Below are 21,071 nucleotides of genomic sequence, written 5' to 3'. Positions count from 1 at the left end.
TAAACAGCCAAGCACAAGCAAAAATCAGAATAGCAGGTGAGACTGGTTTGCCATTAATCAAGGCACAAGACAAGGGGACCCAATATCACCAATCATCTTCATCACACATCTGGGAAGAACACTAGATGAGATTAAAGAAGAAGGTGGAGGAATTTCAATAAATGGCATGAGAATGAACTGCTTCTGCTTTGCAGATGACATTGTCCTGATTGAAGAAGACGTAGCAAGCCTGGAACAGACATTGCAAACACTATACACAGAAGGAAAAAGATATGGACTAAATGTCAACTTTTAGTTGACATTTAGTCCATAATAAAACTAAAAAAATGATATTCGAACAACAGGAGTTACTGAACAGAGTTGCGATAGACAGATTTCAACTGGAAAATGTGGAACACTTCACATATCTTGGATGCCACATGACGCATGACTTGGACCCCAAAAAAGAGATAAAAATTAGAACAGTCAGAGCAACAACTATTTTAAAAGCCATGGACAAAATATGGAAGAATCGAGCTATAAAGATGCAAACTAAACTGCGCATTGTAGAAACCTGTATCTTTAGCAGCATGCTCTATGAATGTGAGGCCTGGGTACTCCTGAGAATCTGAAAGGAGCATATTGGCATTTGAGAGGAAGTGCTATAGAAAGAACTTGAGAATAAGCTGGATACAGAAAGTGAACAATGAGGAAATCTACAGACGAGTACAACTAAAAGAAAACCTAATCCAGAAAACATTCAAAAGGAAACTACATCTATATGGCCATATATGTAGAATGAATGATGAGAGAGAAAATTAAAAACATTGCTGTTTGGAATGATTGAAGGAAAGAACAAAAGAGGAACACCAAACAGAGAATGTGGCGATGACATCGTCAAATGGTGCGGAACCTCTATACACAAACTGAGTCATCTTGCACAAAGTAGAATGCAATGGAAGAATCATATCAAGATAGCATCAGACACCTATGGGCATTGGACCCATGGTTGTTGATGATGATGATGAACTAATCTGAGAGATGGACTACTTTTGTTATCCATGAAATGAAAGAACTTGTCAATATGTGCTTCATACTTTAGGTTAATGGATGAAAAAGGGAAAGATGAGTACAGAATGGGGAGAATATACTTTCTCATTCACCAGGTTGGTTTCAGAATCAGTGCCTCCGCACTAACTCCAGATGCCAATGACAGAAATGAAAAGTTTTATAGCAAATTAGACACCATTTCTTGTAACAGCAAAAGAATATATAAAACACTTCTTCTTAGTGATGTGACTTCAATGAGAGTGGTAAATGCAAATCAATAGGAAAAAATTCTAAGTAACTGAGTGTGGAAACATGCCCACTCAGTTACTAGTTAGTAGTTTATAATTGTCATGCCCTTCTCCCAAAAACCATGGCTAGTGCTGATAATTTTTTTTCAACCCATACATGAGAGGCTGGTTGGTCATTCTGTAGTACTTGAGTACTGTGCATCAGTTTTGAGTAAGGAGGTCACCAAGTACAGGCTTCAGATATATGCAAGTATTATATTTGAAGCCTGTGCATTGTGTTCCTTTAGAAACACATAAACAGGGGCTGTTTCAGCATGCAGCACAGCAGAAGGAATTAAAGTAGAAGCAGAAATTTGTTATATGGGGTCAGGAGCAGGATGACTACCCAGCAAAAATATTTTGTACCAACTCATGCGGGAAAAAGGTACTAGATCTGAAAAAAAAAAAGTACTAAATTTTTATGTAACATTTTATGTAAATAATGTAACATTAAATTTTCAGTTATTTAATATGCTATATACAGGGGCTCTCACTCACAAGAAAAACATTGGAAGTATTTATTCATTATTTTTAGCTGATTTTGCTAAATTAATTAACTCTTCAGAAATAGTAAAATCTGTTTTTAGCTGATTTTGCTAAATTAATTAACTCTTCAGAAATAGTAAAATCTGTAGCTGATGATGTTTCAATTTTTCTTTTGTCAAAAGGAGTCCATTCATCAAGGGCGTTTGTAGTTGATTTCTTATTTTATTCTTATTTATTGTCACAAAAACACTGGACTTCAAACCCACTGTACTGAACAGACACCTACTTCAAATCAAAATGTAACTGCAAGCAATGAACTGAAATTCATTCAATATCAATTATAGCTCATTGTTGAAAAAAAAAAAAAAATCGGCTAATTTTGTTGTTCCCGTATAGGGAGTAAGTGGGGCCGTTTACCCTATCTAACTTTTGGAGACTGAGTGGGCAGTTCAATCTTCACTGGTAGCCAATCAGAGAGATAGCTGGCCCAGGGCTATCCTGATTCATCGGTATGCAGTGAAGAAGGCGGCAAGCTAGTGCTGCCATCTCGTGATCTCTAACCCTAACACAATATTTTTAATGTCTGATAACAGTTTGGTTCGACGCTCGATTTTCTTGATTTTACGGGACAAAAATCCCGAGTTTCCGGGAGGAAAAACCCTCTAGCCCATGCCAGAGATCGACTAACTCAGAAACCGGCCAAAAAAAGGCTTAGAAAAATTTCCTCTTGTCAGCGACTAGATTTGAACCACCAAATCCTTTCTTCGTGCAGTCAAGCACTGTAGAGTGCAAATGCCACTTCTACTGAGCTCCACAGGCTTATCTCATTGTTGAATCTGAAAATTTTTTTAAACATCTGAATATTTAAATATCCTGACAATTCCATTGCTGTTTGCTAAGTTTTAAATCTGGGACAAAATTTTTACATAATAGAGTCCAAGTTACACTGTGCATCAATAAAAGGTGGTTACTCATATTAAAATATTTAATTTTTCCGCTAGTTTTCATTGTAGTAATGATCTTATAATGCATGAGACGTGTTTGAATAGCGAAGAATACATTTTCAATGGCCAATGTCAGCCGGATTGCGTAAGTATAGGATTGGGGGGGGACAGAAGGTTAGCAAACAGTGAGAAGGGGAGGAAAAAAGAGAAATCATGCTTGTGTCACTGAATTTATTATTATTTGGAAGGAAAAAAGTACTTTATGTAACATTTTATGTAAATAATGTAACATTAAATTTTCAGTTATTTAATATGCTATATACAGGGGTTCTCTCTCAGGGGACCCTGTAACCCCTAGAGAGCGCGTCCCCTGGGTGGCGGATAGGGGAGCCCACCATGTGTGTGTGTGTGTACATGCGCGTGCGTGTGTGTGTGTGTGTGTATATATATGGTGGGGTGGTCCGAATATACTGAATAAGGACTCGTGGACCAACAGGGCCATAAGGGGCAATCATCTTGATTGTAAGGGAAGTGGCACTCCCATGGACCCCTAGCTGGATCTATCCTCTCCTTCTTCTACTTTGAGGAAGACCCACTTACTTTAATCTTTCGTATAAGGCCTTATCAGCCAACTCTTCTTACTTTATGACCCTTGTGCTATTAGAGTACTCGAGGGCCATGGGGTCTTTTCATTTCTGGCCTTACAACTATGTCCTCTCTATAAAACCTTACTATATTTCTTCTATAATCTACCCTTTCCCCTTCAATATACCCTATTCCTCCTATGGGTTTAAATTTGGAAGAAGGCGAGTTCAGAAGCCTTAAGGTAGCAGCCCTACCACTGAACTATTCCATCGTCAGGCTAGTCCCCTGACATGGAGAACATAACCACTCTTGTAAGCTGACAGAAAAAGATAATCGGATTGAATCTATGGGAAACGACCCTGGAATGGAAAAGGGAAAACGAAAATGGAAACGACAAAATATAATACACATAGCAAACTGGAATGTAAGAGGAATAGCATATAAAGAAATAGAATTAGACCAGTTATTAAATGAAAGAAATTTTAAAATAGCAGTAATCACTGAAACAAAAAAGAAATTAAAAGGAACTATGAAAACTGAAAATTTTAATGTGATATACAGTAGAGTCGACAGAGACCAAAGAGCACAAGCAGGAGTCATGATTTGGATTCATAACTCCCTTTCAAAACAGTTAAAACATTATAAATTATGGAATGAAAGAATAATAGAAGCTAGAATAAAAAGATAGAGGCTATTTAACAATAATTGGTTTATATGTCCCAGAAGAAGGAAGAGAACAGGATAATATTGATTTTTATAATCAGCTACAAAACATATATAATAAAATAAATAAAAATGATTACATAATTTTAGCAGGAGACTTAAATGCAAGAATTGGAAACACGAAAATTAATAATAATATAGGAATACATGGAGAACACACTCTAAACAGAAATGGTAAAAAATTGATTGACTTTGTAGTTTATAATAACCTAAAAATAATGAATTCCTTCTATAAACATAAAGACATACATAAATATACTTGGGCAGCAAGAGGATGGAAATCAATATTAGATTACTTCGTATTAAATGAAAAGACATCAAAATTTTCACTAGATGTTAAGAGTTCACAGAGGATATGAAATAAGCAGTGACCACTTCCTTGTTAAAATAAAATTAAGATTACCACCTAAATGGCTACAAGTAACAAGAACAGAAAGAAAAATTGAAACATTTGTTTATAAAACTAGACTATTGAATGACACAAATGTACAATGGCTATATGAACAAAGAATTAACCAGTATCTAGATAAAATAAAACAAAATGAAGAAATAGAAATAGAATGGCTTAATATAAAAACGATACTAAATGCAGCAGCAAATGAAAGCTTAGGAAAGACCAAAAAATTCAATAAAAGAAAAAAACTGAAGATCTGGGATGATACAATCAAAGAAATAATCAAAAAGAAAAAAGAAGCCTATTACAAATGGTTAAGCAGTAAAGGATTAGAAGATGAAATAGAATATAAAAGAATAAGAGCCATAGCTAAAAGAGAAGTCAGAAAAAGACAGAGAATCATGGAATAAATTTGTTTCTAATTTAGAACATGATTTATATAAAATAAGACCCAATGTATATAAGATTTTGAAACACCTAAATGCAGATACCAAAGAAAACATAAAAGTAAACACTGAATTGAAATTAGAAGAATTTCTAAATTACTACACAGAACTGTGGACAGACAAATATTTTAAAAAAGACAACTGGCAAATGATTAAAGAAAATGAAAAGGAAATAACTGAAGAAGAATTAGAAATCAGCCTGAAAGAAACAAGAAACGGAAAATCACCTGGAGAAGATAAACTAGGTTCAGAACTATATAAATACGCAGGAACAAGATTCAAAGGAAGACTCTTATTATTTTTAAATAAAATTTACTCAACTGGTATCCCCCCAATAGAATGGAAAAAAGCAATTGTGATTCCTATCTTTAAGAAAGGTAATAGAGATGACCCTAAAAACTATAGAGGTATCAGTATACTAAATTCATGTTACAAAATATACAGCAGAATCTTAAATAACAAACTAATGAAATATTCTGAAAACTTTATTCTAGAGGTACAAAATGGATTTAGAAAAGGACGATCATGTATAGACCCAGCCTTCTGCCTAAAATTAATAATAGAGAAAAGAAGAGAATATAATTTAGAAACACATATTGCATTTATTGACTTTGAAAAAGCATTTGACAAAGTTAAAAGAAGCATATTATTTAACATATTAAAAGAAAGACAAATACCAAATAATATCCTAAAAGCTGTCACAAGTATATATGAAAATAATCAAATACAAATAAGATTAAATCATGAGCTATCATATATATACAAGAGAGATAAACCAAGGGATCTGACAGGGATGTCCCCTCTCAGCAACTCTTTTTAATATCTACTCAAATGAAATAATAAAATGGAGTAAAAATTTACATCAAGGAATTAAACTTTCACCTACAGTTAACTTAAACACTCTCCTCTTTGCAGACGACCAAATAATAATTAAAAATTCTGAAGATAACTTACAGAAAGCTATTTTAAATCTAAATGAGATATCCAAAGATTATGGTATGATAATATATATGGAAAAATCAAAAACTATGTCCTTTAAAGGACAAGATCCAGCAAGAACTAAAATAGTATTAGATAACAAGATCTTAGAACAGGTGAATTCATTTAACTACCTAGGATGTATGATCACTTATGAAAATGAAAAAGATATAAACATAAAAATTGCAAAATATTTAAAAATAACAGGAGTAATTAACTCTATATTTAAACCAAACCTAGTTCAAAAACAAACCAGGCTAAAAGTATACAATACATTAGCCCTACCGGTCTTAATGTATGGAAGCGAAATCTGGACAATAAAACAAAAAGACAAACAAAGATTAACAACAGCAGAAATGAAGTTTATGAGAAAAACTGCAAAGTATACCCTATTTGATCACAAAAGAAACGAAGATATTATGAAAGAATTAAACCAAGAACCAGTAATTGAAAAAATTAAAAAAATAAACATAGATGGATGGAATACGTTCAAAGAATGAAAACAGAAAGATTACCAAAACAAGCCTTAAAGTACAAGCCATTAGGGAAAAGAAAACCAGGACGTCCTCTTAAACGATTCAACAATGACTTCTAAGGCCAGAACAGGCCATACTAGGCCTAAATCCTTGATACGTATGATGATGATGATGAAAAAAGTACTAGATCTGTTGGTGAATGTACTAGAACACTAAAAATTTATGAAGAGTACTAGATCTAGTACGAAAGTACCAGTGGTGGTCACACTGGTCAGGATTTGGATTGCAAAGGGATGTTGAGTGGCAGCTGCATGCATTTCAATGGACTTGTTAGAGAGAGACGGGAGAATTATTGAAGCTGATGAACATACTTCTGATTAACATTTGCCATGAAAATATTTATAGAAGATGCATTCACCAGATGCTCAATACCTGTAAAAGTGGATGGAGTGAAATGATCAGATGGGTCTTTCTCCTGTATTGTAATGAGTATTTTTAGTGAACTCTTATCAATACGGCCACAAATGTTTGCGCAATACTCAATAGATGGGCAGATTTGAGATTCATACAGGATTAACAGCTGTTCAGAGGTAAAGTAATGCCTTGCTGCTACATCTAAGATGAGGATAAGATCTAACTTCAAATATAGAGACCTAATGCAGATATTCTGAGAGATTTTGGAAGATAACATACACACAATGTCTCAAATGACAACTGTACAGTTGGCACTTGGTTAAATTACATTGTTTTACCAATACCTGTGATTGTCTTTCTCACAAGAACCATTGCCAATGCCCAATAACTAATAGATTATGTAATTCACTCTATCTTATACATAAATAATGCATCTAAGATAGGGGAAAAATCAAATCCCAAAGACAGAGATTTGATGCAGATACCCTGAAAGTTTCTGTGAAGTGCAGCCAATTCACACAATGTCTCAACAAACAACAAACTGCCCAAGGGTCACCCTTAAGAGTGATGAGCAGTAAGTGTTTGTAATAATTCTGCCATTCTTATGAATAAAAATTGCAAACCACTAATCAGCATGTACATGCATTAACGCATGCAAGAATGTGTGCGCGCGCGCGCGCGCACGCATGCACACAGCCATTTGCTTTGAAAATAAAATAAATAGCTACCAGTCTAGAAAATATCAAGACTGGGGAATGAAGATGCCAGAGAAATCCTGCCTTTGTTCATTACAGAAAGTCCTTCGTGATGTAAAATGCTTATTAATAGAAAGCAGTAGAACAAGAAATAAAGGATCAATATCCTTCCTTTTGCAGTATGATTTGAATGTAGGGTACATAATGAAGGACCTGAAAAATCTAGAAAAATATCATTAATTGGTTTTTTTAAAGAATCCTTAAGATTAAGTGAAAGGACAATATACTAAGCTTTTGATTGAAACTATCCCACAAGTTATAAAAAAATGGATATCCAACACCAACTTTTCTGAATAGGTCAAGTCATCTGTATTGCTAAATGCTTGCTTCCCAAAACAAATATTGTGAGAAACAAAGGATAATTAAAAAAAAAAAAAAAAAAAAACATGAAGAAAAAAACAGAAAACCTCAAGAAAAACTTCACAAGAAACATAACATCTAGCTCTAGATCATTCAAAACGTAGAGAGGCAGTGTGTCAAGAGAATCTCAGTATTCTGAATCTGTGCAACAAAGTAAACAATGACCAAAAATAAAAATTTAAAAAAAAAAGCTTGTAAACAATGCTTCTTAATTATCAATGTCAAGAAACATTGACCATCGATATTTCCTGGAAATACATGTCACCATTATGGATGATTGTGCAAATTATGCACGTAATCAGTTATCTCCAAACTCAACGGCATATCAATTATGAAATATAATCAAACAATGCTTTTTTTTTTCTTTTTACGTGACACTACCAAGGAGTCCAAAGACTCATCAAAGGAGAGCACCTACTCTACAACTCTCCATCTCCACCACTCAATCCATCAACTACAATGAACTGCAACTACTATCATCATCATCAATCTACATCAACCATCTACTGCCCACCACCACCGGTAGTATTTTCACATACAATCACAAACATCCATGCCCATGGCAGGATTAGAACCTGCAGCCTTTTGACTGGAGAACGGATATGCTAACCACTCAGCCAACCAGGCAGCAAGTTACTGCTGTTGGATTCTGATCATGTAGAGATTAGAGTAATTATTATTTGGTTCAGAATCCAACATGATCTTCCATCACAAAGGCTAGGCTTGTAAACATTATTTAATGTAAATAACTTATTTTATAATTTAATATCCATATAACTACCTTAATTTTGTCTAATATTTAATTATTTAATCAAAGATATATGTATTAATAATGAAAAGACTGTCTTAAATATTATTAAGCTATTTTAATTATTACTATGTTAATATTATAAGAACTTGTATTTGATAATGTAACTGCACATTAATTGAAATGTTAATATTCTCTATTTATTCCTATTTGTAGAAGTTTAACGTTATGCAATAGCTCAATTTTATTATGTTTTGTTTTGTTGTCATGGAGACGTATGTAAGTAAGTGAGCACGAGTTTGGAATAGGGCGTGAGGGAGAAAGCTGAAAGACTGGAAAGAATTTTAGTCAAAGAAATCACGAGAACAATTTAGGTAGGAAGAATGCATATATAAAGGAGGAACGGGAAAATAAAGATAGAGAGGAAACGGAGATAAAGAGGATTGGCATTGGGTTGGAATCGGAGCATTGGGCATTCGAGAATCAGAGTGCGATATTAGAGAGTCGGCAAGTCACTCAAGCAGCTATTTTAAGTCTACTAGTCGAGAAGCAGTTAGCTAATAAGTTGTAGAATAACAATTACAGCTACAAAAAACAGCTGAGAGACTATTAAATAGACTAGAGATACTTGAGTTGAGATTTAATTTCAGTGCCGACCTTTCAAGGACATACGGAACCTTGAAGCAAAGTACGAAGTTTCTAGAGAATAGTAGAGGCTGTGAAGTTGAAGTTTACCGTTTGCTGTGTTTAGAATTCTAGTGCCTAAAGAATTATTTGAATGCCAGAGGAATAAACAACTGTGTATATAAAATCTCAAGATAAAGAATTATTGTATATTGCCTTAACTCATGAGTGATCAGTAGTACTTCAAGCAAGAACGTTGTTTATGTGTATAGTGACCGATGATTAATTCAGTTATTGCTTAGAAGATTTATTTAATGAGTGCCGTATACTGCTCAAGGTGTTTACAGTTATAAAAAATGTTTGTGTGTAAGTTTATGAAGAAAGACGTTTATCGGTAAGATTATTCGAACCATTAATATTCCTTTGCAGAGAAGTGTGTGAGTTTCATCCTAGAATTTCCTTATACTAACAGTAACTGTTGCGGAAATTAGCTGAAGTGTAAATTTAAAAGTGTTTGTTTGTGAAGAGGTGTTACTGCAATTTTTATTGTATTTTGGAACTTAAGGAACTGTGAGAAGACTGTATTATAGAGATAACAGATATACCTTTGTCTGAGTGTGTATGATTGAACTTATCTGAGAAACTAAAATGTTTGTGATATCTTAATTACTGATTTGAACTTAAGTGTAAAATTTATGATTTAAAATTAAATGTTTGTTTTTGTTAATCTAAAGTTGTGTTTTGCCTGAATCTCTTTTACTGCACCATTCATAAAATATTCGAACTAAAGTGGGTAAATTGAGTAAGTTAAATATACTCGGCCAGTATATATAATAACAACGTATAAAGGATGGGGAGTTGAGAGTTGGTTTATCTTCAATTCTTGAACTAATTCAAATATAGAGTGGCGCAGTCTTTAAATATAAATTTTCTCTATATTTGAGTTAGAAATCAACTTGCAACTTATCAATTAGTTAAGAACATTGTAATAGTAATCATGTCGGATCCAAAGTATAGATTGAGAAGAAGTAGAATCCAACACTGCCAGTGATGATAGTACTCAGACAGTTACAGGAATATTTAACAGATTGTCTCCTGTTAAAATACAAATTACAAATTAAACTGGAATGTCTAAATCATGTATTTGTAAGCAGCATGTTTTATTTACCTACAGGTTAATGAAAGATACTATAACAAATACTACAAAAGATCTAACAACAAAAAATTAGTCAGCTCAATATTGGATGTTGCTAGAATATGGGATTGTATTATAAAATTTTGTATGGATAAGAGGAATCTTTATATGGAAATTTTTCAATTGAAGGTGATTTAGCCAGTCTCACATAGAGATAACAGGGTTTTTTCTCCTGGAAACTCGGGTTTTTCATCCCGCATACAAACAAATTGTCCTTCAGAATACATGCAATTTACAGACAAAAATACTAGTGATGGTGGGCAGTAGGTGGCATTGGTGTAGATGATTGTGTGGTGGTGGTGGTGTTTCAGTGTAGTTGGTGGATTAAGTAGAGACGAGAGTTGTTGAGCAGGTACCCTCCCTCGATGAGTCTTTGTACTCCTTGAGGGTGTCACAAAATAATAATAATAATAATAATAATAATAAGAGGATGGTTGATTGACAGATGAAGGCTGGTTATTCATATCTATACATTGTCTGTAAACTCTATGTTCTTCTGGCTGGTTTGTCAGTTTTGCAAGATGAAAATCCAAGTTTCCAGAAGAAGAAAACCTTTTGACCTCTGTATGAGACTAGGTAACTCACCTTCACTTGAGAAGCTCTGATAAAGGTTATTTCCATTCTAGGCAGAATTTGAACCCAGGTCTTTCCAACCAGAGGGCAATATCAATATCGAGTGAGCTATGAAAGCTCTAAGGTATACATAAGATGTCATTATTACGACAGGTATGTACTAGTAGTCCATCTATTAGTTGAACAGAAGCTATTACAAGCCTAAGAGATTATTTTTGTACATATCAACAATAAAGTGCTTCTCTAAACTAACAAGTGCTGTTATATTAATTTATCCAAAATTTGGAACTCTTAAGAACACCTCCAGGCCAATGGCTGTAGGCTACTTAGATATATACTTCTAAATTATTAGATATACACTTCTAAAATAAATCATCAGAAAGGACAGTGTAGCTCTCTGGTAATGTTTGCATCCATTCTGCTAGGCAACCTAAAGAAAGGCCATACTACAATAGTCACAAAATAGAGGGACTTTTTTTAAACCTTTCTTCAATCAGTGCTTGAACTAGTCGATCTCTGGAATGGGCAAGTTAGCTTTTTCTCCCCAAAACCTCAGGATTTTTTATCCCATAAACTCAAGAAACCATAGAACTCATAATATTTCAAACAATACATACAATAATAAATAATAGTTATATGAAGTAAATAAATATATACACACACAATACACACAGATAATTGAAGTTTAGAAAATTCAGAATTTACTTTATTTTAGCTCCAGATGATGTAAAGTGACGTAAACTCACTTTGCTGAATCATCTTTTTCTTGCTGCTAAACAAAATGTTGTGTGTCAGTTTTGCTGGCTTAGTTAGCCAAGTGGTAAACATATCTGCTCTGAAACTAACAGGTGGCAGATTCAAATCCTGCTATTGGTATGAACTGTGGTTGTATTTAGGTGATACATGAATTTTATCATCCAGTGTGAGACCACCTTTCTACTTATTGGAGAAATTGAGTGACTTGAAAAAGTTCTGTGTTTGGTCTCTAGAGCATAGTCTCTGAATTATGTAAAAAATTAAATGAAAAAATAAATAAAAATACAAATATATATATATGTGCGTGCGTGCGTGTGTGTGTTTCATGTATGGGTGGGCTATATATATATAGCCCACATATACATTAAACATAAACATGTGTAATCACATTTTGGTTATATGAAACTTTTAGCATTCCGCAGATTTAATGGCTGTGCTAGTTTTCTAATGATAATGAAATCGCAAGCACTGCTGCTTCATTCTCATTCCAATGGAAGCTTAAAACATCAATATAATGATATATACATTTTTACTTATTCTAATTTATGAATCGATTATCAATAAAATTTTTACATAGCCAAATTATACCAAGATGTTTAAATGCATTTCAATGTCACTATAGAAGCCTTATCTTTAAAAGATAAGGCTTCTATATGCCTGCAGTATCATCTATGTGTAAGAGAGGTGAAAGCATGAAAGAACAAAACAAGAGCCTTAGTGAGGGAGGACCAGAAGGTTAGACTGTCATTTAAGTAAAAGGCAAGTTTGTTTTTTTTTTAATTTCACACTTTCAAAGTCTGCTTTTATTTCCTTTCTTTTTAAACTGATGATGGTGGGATAAATAGTGTTGGATACCTTCATTACTAGCACCTTCTAGTACAAGAGAAATTTCTACTAAATGTGCAGCACACTGTGACTCTGTACCCCACCATGAAATGTTTTGCTTTGCTTTTGATTTTCAATATTTCCTTCTTATACTTCCACTGCTGGCATACTTCAGAGTAAGTTAGATGCTCTCTGACACAGTCTTACACATTCTGGTTCTTGAACAAAACATGATATTATACACTATCTGATCAAAAGTATCCAGACGCCCTCTGTAATTCGTAAATTGACATCAAGATGTCATTACGACCTCACTTACCTGTATAAAAGGAGGCACAGAAGTGTGTGTGTGTTGTTCAGTGATAAGAAGTACGAGGAATGGGTAGGTCAAGGGAGCTCAGTAACTTTGAACATGGACTAGTTATTAGTTGCCACATCAGTAAGAAATCTGTCAGAGACATTTCAACCTTCCTCACGATGCCCAAGTCAACAGTTGGTGACATGATTGTGAAGTGGAAATGTGAAGGCATGACAACAACAAAACCACGGTCAGGTAGGCCGCGTTTAATGACAGATAGGGACCGTCGAACGTTGAAGAAGGTGGTTCGTGAAATCGTCAGACATCGAGTGAAACAATCACCTGGGAGTTCCGCAGTGCTAATAACTGTCCGGCCAGCACCATGACTGTGCATCGAGAGTTAAGAGGAATGGGGTTCCATGGTCAAGCAGCTGCCCAGAAATCAAACATTTCTCCTGTGAACGGCAAGCACTGCCTGCAGTTGTGTAAAGAGCAATGGACAAAAGGAAACGTGTGATTTGGAGTGATGATCACGTTTTACCATGTGGCAGTCCGATGGGAGGGTCTGGGTGTGGCGAATGCCTGGAGAACAATTCCTGCAAGCGTATGTAGTACCAACAGTGAAATTTGGAGGAGGTGGCATTACAATGTGGGGATGTTTTTCATGGAATGGACTTGGCCCTCTTGTAACACTACATGGAAATCTAAATGAGGAAGTGTATAAGGACATTTTGACCCATTGCATACTGTCTATGGTAGAAGATCAATTCAATGATCACTATTGTCTGTATCAGCATGACAATGCTACCTGCCATAAAGCAAGGTCTGTGAGGGAATGGTTTGTGGACAATAACATTCCAGAAATGGACTGGTGGCTCTGGGCCACCAGTCCATTTCTGAATCACACCTGAATACCACAGAACATCTTTGGGATGAATTATAACGCTGACTTCGCTCTAGACCCCCAATGACCCATATCATGAACTGCTCTGGCTACAGCTCTTTGGGAAGAATGGGCTGCCATTCCTCCAGAGATGTTCCCACACCTGGTAGAAAGTCTCTCTTGCAGAGTTAAAGCTGTCATAGAAACAAAGGGTGGACCCACCCAGTATTAATGTCCACTACTGGAAAGTGTGTCACAGGGAAAGTCTGATTACAGTTTCGAGTAGGTGTCCGGATACTTTTGGTCAGATATTGTATTTCTTGTTCTTTAGTGCACATAAGACTGCTTATAATGACAAAGCTATGACCAGGCATTTTTATTATGTTCGCATTTCTGCCATCTGGAGCATCTATTTTATGATTCTTTCTTGTCTTTGATTATTGTTTCATTTATTTGCTGTATTTATTAATACATTGTTTAAATTATTCTATTCTATCTCTATATTATAATTTTCTTTTATTTGCTCTAGTTTTCCATTTATTCTTTGAAAATAAAGGTAGTTAATACTTTTATCATCCAAGACTTGTACTATAAAAGAATCAAGGAGATTTCCCTGAGCACTGATTTGGTTAATTTTAAACCATCTTGGGATATTCTTAATTTTTCTTGAAAGAGATAATGATCAGATTTGATTTCTGCATTTCTAAATACACAGCTATCTAGTATCATATTAGCTGGTATACTGTCTATTACACTTTTTAGTATTTTCATTTCCTAAGTGAATTTATGACAATCTTTATGCCTGAAAAAAGTATTAATAATTTTTAAGTTATTATATGTGGAAAAATCCCAAAGCCTGTATCCATTTCTATTGCATGTTGTTTCACATTTGTTCCTATATTTGTACCTAGTGAAATTTTACCTACTCTGGCATTGAAATCTCCCATTTATTAATAGATAATCATTTGGGTTTATCTTTTATTTTTTGTAACTCTCAATAAAAAGCATCATCTTCCTTCCTCTAGGGCAGAGACACCAGCAATAGTCAGGAAGCATGACTTATTTGTAATCTTTAGTTCTAGAATTATCTTGCTCCGATATTTGAAATATGTGATATTTTTTAAATTGATTTGTGAATAAAAATCATTATTTCTACTTTTGCTCTTTCTTACTTTTTGACGTCACTGTAGATATAGATGTAATTATCTGTTTCTTCTGAACTGTTCTGTTTTTTCTTTGTGTTTTTGTTATTACTGCTAATTTGATATTTCTTTCTATTAGGGTTTTGTCTGGATCTTGGCATTTGTGATGGATACGCCTGACATTCCAAGGAGCAACATCCCAGATATTCTTGTTTATTTTTATTATATTTCCTTTCCTTATCTTGCTCATATCCATTAACCTGTCTGAGTCATTTTCCAGAGTGACAGTCCAGTTACTTCTTTCCATGGACATTGGAATAAGAAAAGATTCAGCTGGGTTAGTTACTGGCCATCCGCAGCCTAGTTGACCCTTCTCTCGTTTGTACATGACCAATCTTCCACTTGGTTGCGGAGGAGAGGCTAGGTGATCCTACTTGAGAGGATCATATATTGCAGATCCATTCCCTTTGAATCTCCTTATTTGGAACATTGAAAAAAAAACCAGAAACTGGTTTTTGGTTGGTTTGATTGCAATTATGGCAAAAAAAAAAAAAAGGTGTAAAGGCAATATATTACATCTGGTAACTGCATGTGTTTTCCAGACAACCTTGTTTTGCAGGATGAAAATATCAGTGTTTCACTTCAGTATAATTCAACTTTTCCGAACAGTTCTGGTTTAGTTCAACTTTTACAGACAACAAAGCATTCTCTTTAAGCATCAAGGAGTTACCCTGAGAATGAAATTATTAAAAGAATTCAAGGAGTCTGCCAAATTTTCTACTTTTCCAAGTGAAAAAAGATGACATATTCCAAATTCATTTGCAGAGCGAAGAGTAGATAAAGATAGTATGTTGTAATTTCAGATTTTTTTTATACTTATAAACTGACATGGTTTCTAAAGGTTTCTTTTTTAAAGTTTGTAAAGTAACTGAAGGATTCTTAGGAGTTTTAGCTCTAAAGCTCTCTGAAAGGAAGTCACACATGATTCCCTACTATATTCAGAAGTGAATACCTGATTATCCACAGCACAAAGCCTTGAGTCCTGTTCATATGAGAATGAATACTGTAGCACCAATGAAGTACAGGATGCAGAAATCGAAGCAGCATATGCTGAACATAAGCAGCAAGATGGAGGAGTAAGACTGAAAGCGGAAAGCGTAGTACAAAAGAATGATACAAAATAGTGCCATCAAAGTGTAGCCACAAGTGTGACACATTTGGGATAGAAAAACTTGCATTCAAGTCCAATTTATAATGTGAGGAGCTCATGAGGGATTTTTAATTGATCTCTTTTAATTGAGAGAAAATATTTTTTCCTCTCCTGTATGGAGAGGAAAAAATATTTTCTCTCAGAAATATGAATATATTTCATCCTACAAAAAGAAAAATTGGCTGGCATAGAACAGAAACAATTAAGTAACCTGATACACTACTCACGGTCTTAGTTGCTTTAGCTGTAATTCTAATCAAACTCAACAAAAACTCTGAGATACATTTGCCCTAAATCATATCTATTAACAACATGAACAATAACAACTACATAAATTATATCTTAAATGAGTAAAGGAAATAGAAACATGAGAATTATATATTGCTTAAGTACATGCACACACACTTTACCTTTGGTGGAGGAGGAAGAGCTACAGCACAACCTTCATATGCATTATACATTAATTTTTCTAGATGCTCTGTAAGATCTAGAACTAAATGGACTCTTAGAAGGTCATGTTCAGGTTCTTCTGAAAAACAAAATGCAGCATTTCAAACTCAATTTAACTGCTAGTAATATAATAAAGTTTTGAAATTTTCACTGAGTGCTGTTAGCAAATATAAATCATTTCTCATATTGAACAAATGGAACTCCTCTATATAAAAATGTAATTATTATGAGTACTATTAGCCAGGTTTACTGAATGGATAAAATCACACCTTTCTGTAGAGAGTAGGTGCATATCCTGCTCTTGGCAGAGATCATTAAGTTAGTAGATAACCATCATTTAATAAAACCTTCAACTTGCTTACTGAAACTTGAAGTGGCATAAAAAAAGTTCCATAAATATATGGATTTTGTATGTGGACTTCATGAGTATTGTAGATTGCTATAGTTTTGGTTGCATTTAAAAAGGCTAAAATTACAACAATTAACAGCATATATAGCATTTAACACATACTGACATACAAAATATGTTTTGATTAATTAATGTAAACCTCTTTGAACTAATTTTCTAATACTAAGTACCACATTGAAAAAATTTATAGTCACGATTAAATGCTTATAAATATCTTGAGCTTCGTAATATATTGTAAAGTTCTAATATAACAAAACGTTTTGTAGTGAAGTCATTTCTGCAGAACATATGAGTGTGAACTATGAACAGTGTGCAACTGTAAATTCTAATATTTGAAGTTCTGGGTCAACCCTAAAAAGCAACTATTTATTTGGGCATAACATTTCAACCAAATACTAACCTTCAAAAGGCAACATGTCACAAAAAAGAAATCGATGTCTTAAAAGAGCTATACCATAATAAACAAATGATATTGGCTATAACTAAAGGTAAGTCTCATATTCCACATTTCAAGGACACCATTACTTCCATGTGTGGAACTTGTCTACATGTAACAGAAATCTAACTATATAAGCATGTAACTAGATACACTAGTTACATGCTTACATAGTTATATTTTCTATAAACAAAAAAGATAATGGTTCATTATCTCTTTTTAATAGAAAATCCACACATACTGGAAGATACCTGCACAATCACACCATTCACCATTATTACTCAGTAATGATGGTGAATCTTAACTCAGTTACCTATGTCACACTTTTTAGCCAATTACTCAGAAATTACTCAGAAACGCCACTTAACTCAGTTACCTATGTCACACTTTTTAGCCAATGACCATAATCCCCAAAAAATATTTAGAAAAATAATAATAATAAATAAATAAATGTCTCCCCTAAATCTCCTTCATCACCTAATACACAAGACCATAGAAAAACTGTTACCATCCCATATGTTCAGGGTACATCAGAAAAGATATCCAGTGTACGTAATAAATATCAGCTCCTCACCAAACTTAAACCATATACCAAACTGGCAATTCTCATCCATTCACTTAAGGACAAACTCTCTCCTTTATCACATCCGAGGATATTGGAAACATCCTGTACTTGTGACATGGCTTACTATGAACAGACAGGAAGAGCTGCTGATATCTGCTTCAAAGAACATCAAAATACATGTGCCACCATCTATGGCAAGTCAAGACTAGTAGACACCGTCTTGGATATATTGTCACACAGGATCATATTGGGGAGGGGTGGGGGGGCAACACAGAAACCATTATAAGTCAGGAAGACTTTTTGGAATCAGCAGTGGCTTTAAAACATTCCACAAACCTCAACAAGTATAGCTGCATTAATTTACCAATGACTCGTAATTTTTAAAATGGTCCCACTGTAAACCAATGGTTGTTGTTCACATGCTGTGACAACTGCTCTTTGTGCTCTGAAGATGCTGAGTGAAATATCAACAGTGAAACATAGCAAATAAGTTAAATAAACATTAATTCTTTTCTTATTATTCCTGTGTTGTGAATTCAAACCATTAAAATAAACAATCGGCATACATTTAGACAATACTGGAAGAGATGGTGGAATTATTTGCTGTAAGCAAGGAACTAATGCAAATCATCAATCTACTAACCCAAATACCAGATGACTTCGATACTTTCCCAACACTTTACAACCTTTTCTTCTAACAATCATTTTAAGTGTACTATGGATACAGTGATTCAAATGTACTGATTCAAAGTTCTTCACAGTAATCCAAAATTATTCTCATACTATAAAAGCCTTCATTCCCCAGTCTATCCAAAATACATTTATACAATCTATACACTTTCAACGGCATGGTTTAAAAACAGTTATGCCAAGCCCTCATACTCAGCAGGCACTGAAGCAAGTTTCAAATACAAAACCAGAATAAATGAATACATATCTCACTTTGAAAGGGTAAAACGATATAAACTTCACCTCCTGTCAATAATAGCTATTCCAAAAGTCATCAAGTGCAACTTCTCTTCACATATGCTTCCATCTTTTTTTCTCCGTCATCCAAATGTGACACCACTGTTACAGCTCTTGACAATAATGCTCAACTCCTAGCATTGTTCTCTTCCTCGACCCCCTGCACAGAAGATGAAGAAATGATGACCCATCTTATTCCTGTGGTCTTTCAGTGAAAAGACCACAAGAGTAATGTGGTTTGCTATTATACCAAAAAAAGTCTTCTGGTAGTTAATTTCTCCTGTACTAATTTTACTCAAAAACTGTAATCCAGATTGAGTGTTCTACATTGTCATTATACTCTTTAATTCTCCACTGGAACATATAACAAGACATGGGACACAGCCTATATCCAGCCTATTCAAAGGGTGGGGGGGGGGAATCTTTCAAACTTTCAACCTTCTATTATCACCTGTCCTCAAACAATAAAGGAGACAGCCATCAGTATTCAGCTTTTCACGACCTACAGGTCTACCAGTTAATCAATGACTGATGGTATGTATTCTTCCATCTAGATCTATAGCTCTCTCTCTTATCCTATATCACTAACATCTGGACAAGTGCAATGAAGGATTTCCAAAAAAACCTTTGTTATTGCTCATGACATTTCCAAAGCATCCGAGTGGACTCTCTTCTATCACGTACCCTATATCTTCTATACATAAATGACCTCTCAGTGACCTAATCTTGTGAATACACTTCAAGTTCTCCAATCACTGCTTTAAAGACTAATCTCAATACCACTCTTCAATAGATTGAGGATAACTTAGTCACCTGCAGTGTTACCAAAACACAGACTTGTCTTCCTGCAAAAAGAATCTCAATTCACCTTCTCTTACCACAGAGGGTTCAGGATTTTCTTTCCCTCTCTAGCCTTTCCTGGCATAAACATCACATCAAAAACTTCTCAGCTTCTAAAAAAATAGGAATTCTTTTCATTCAAGATTATACTTTTCACCCATTGTGTTAATAACTCTGTACATATCTCAAATCAACCCACATGTTAACAGTATTGAAATGTTTGTTATAGTGCACTAGAAGCCTTCTTAAAAATCCTTCATTCTATCCAAATGAAGGTTTCACTGATTTAGGCTAATAAATGATCCCTTTTCTTGGCAACTCATTAATTTAATCAATAGCCAAATTAATGAACAAACACAACGTAAAAGTAGCCTTCCTTCCTATGGAAAAAATCTCAAGATTCCTACATCCACCAAAACCACCTCATCATCCTCTTAAAAAACCAGGAGTCTACAAAATCCATTGCTCTTGCGGGATTTGCTACGTAAGACAGACAGGAAGATGTGGAGAAATACGCATGGCTGAACATCAAAAAGATGTACAATACAAAAGAGAACAAAAAATGGGTCTTGTTTTCCATACCACTTCCACTGGACACGATGTACTCTGGAAAAAAACGATGATGTCATACATAGAAAACAACTGCTATATAAGAAAATTTAAAGAAGCTGCTAATATGCTGAAAAACCCAACCCAATGCAATAAAAATCAAGGTTTTAATTCTCCATCAAGTGTGGTCAGCTCTAATAAAAAATCTACCTCAATCTGAGCTTGGACTGTATGAACAAGAACAAGAACACGTGACACTGTCCAGTATTGTTCAACGTCAATAACGTTTTATATCTGCATTCTGTTATTTGAGATTACGAATAGTCAGACGGTTATGATTTGTATTTATTAATTTCTCTTGTTTATACATTAAGTTATACTATTTACCCCTGAAGATGTAAATCCTACGATTTACGAAACTTGTCGGGAACTATTATTATTTCAGTATATTGTATAACTGAATAATAAAAAATGTGGTGTAATCACCGAAATATGTCTTTTGAAGTTAAAGATATCTGCCAGGAACAATATCATAAACAAGATCACAGACACAACTTGGGGATGTAATGCCTTGATTCTTAGAACAGCAGCCTTGGCTTTCTTTCATCCTAATGATAAGGACATTTACTGACCAGTATGGAGCCAAAGTCACTACATGACTAACATGGACACACAGCTTAACATAACAATTAGAACCATCTCTGGTACCTTAAGGTTTACTCCTC

At 34.4% G+C, this 21,071-nt stretch overlaps 1 protein-coding gene across 1 annotated transcript in view; it reads right to left on the bottom strand.

The window, feature by feature from the left end:
* nonC (serine/threonine-protein kinase Smg1) overlaps positions 1-21,071 on the bottom strand; it is a 1,124,353-nt gene that overhangs the window by 814,662 nt on the left and 288,620 nt on the right. The window contains exon 19 of the mRNA XM_090398044.1: positions 16,542-16,660. Coding sequence (XP_090254170.1) covers positions 16,542-16,660 — 119 coding nt within the window. The remainder of the gene's footprint in view (positions 1-16,541; positions 16,661-21,071) is intronic.

This window comes from Typopeltis vanoorti, chromosome 9, assembly GCF_054136105.1.
Source record: "Typopeltis vanoorti isolate ZY-2024b chromosome 9, IOZ_Tvanoo_1.0, whole genome shotgun sequence".
In the NCBI taxonomy this organism is placed as follows: Eukaryota; Metazoa; Arthropoda; class Arachnida; order Uropygi; family Thelyphonidae; genus Typopeltis; species Typopeltis vanoorti.
This window is presented reverse-complemented; position numbering and strand designations above follow the sequence as displayed.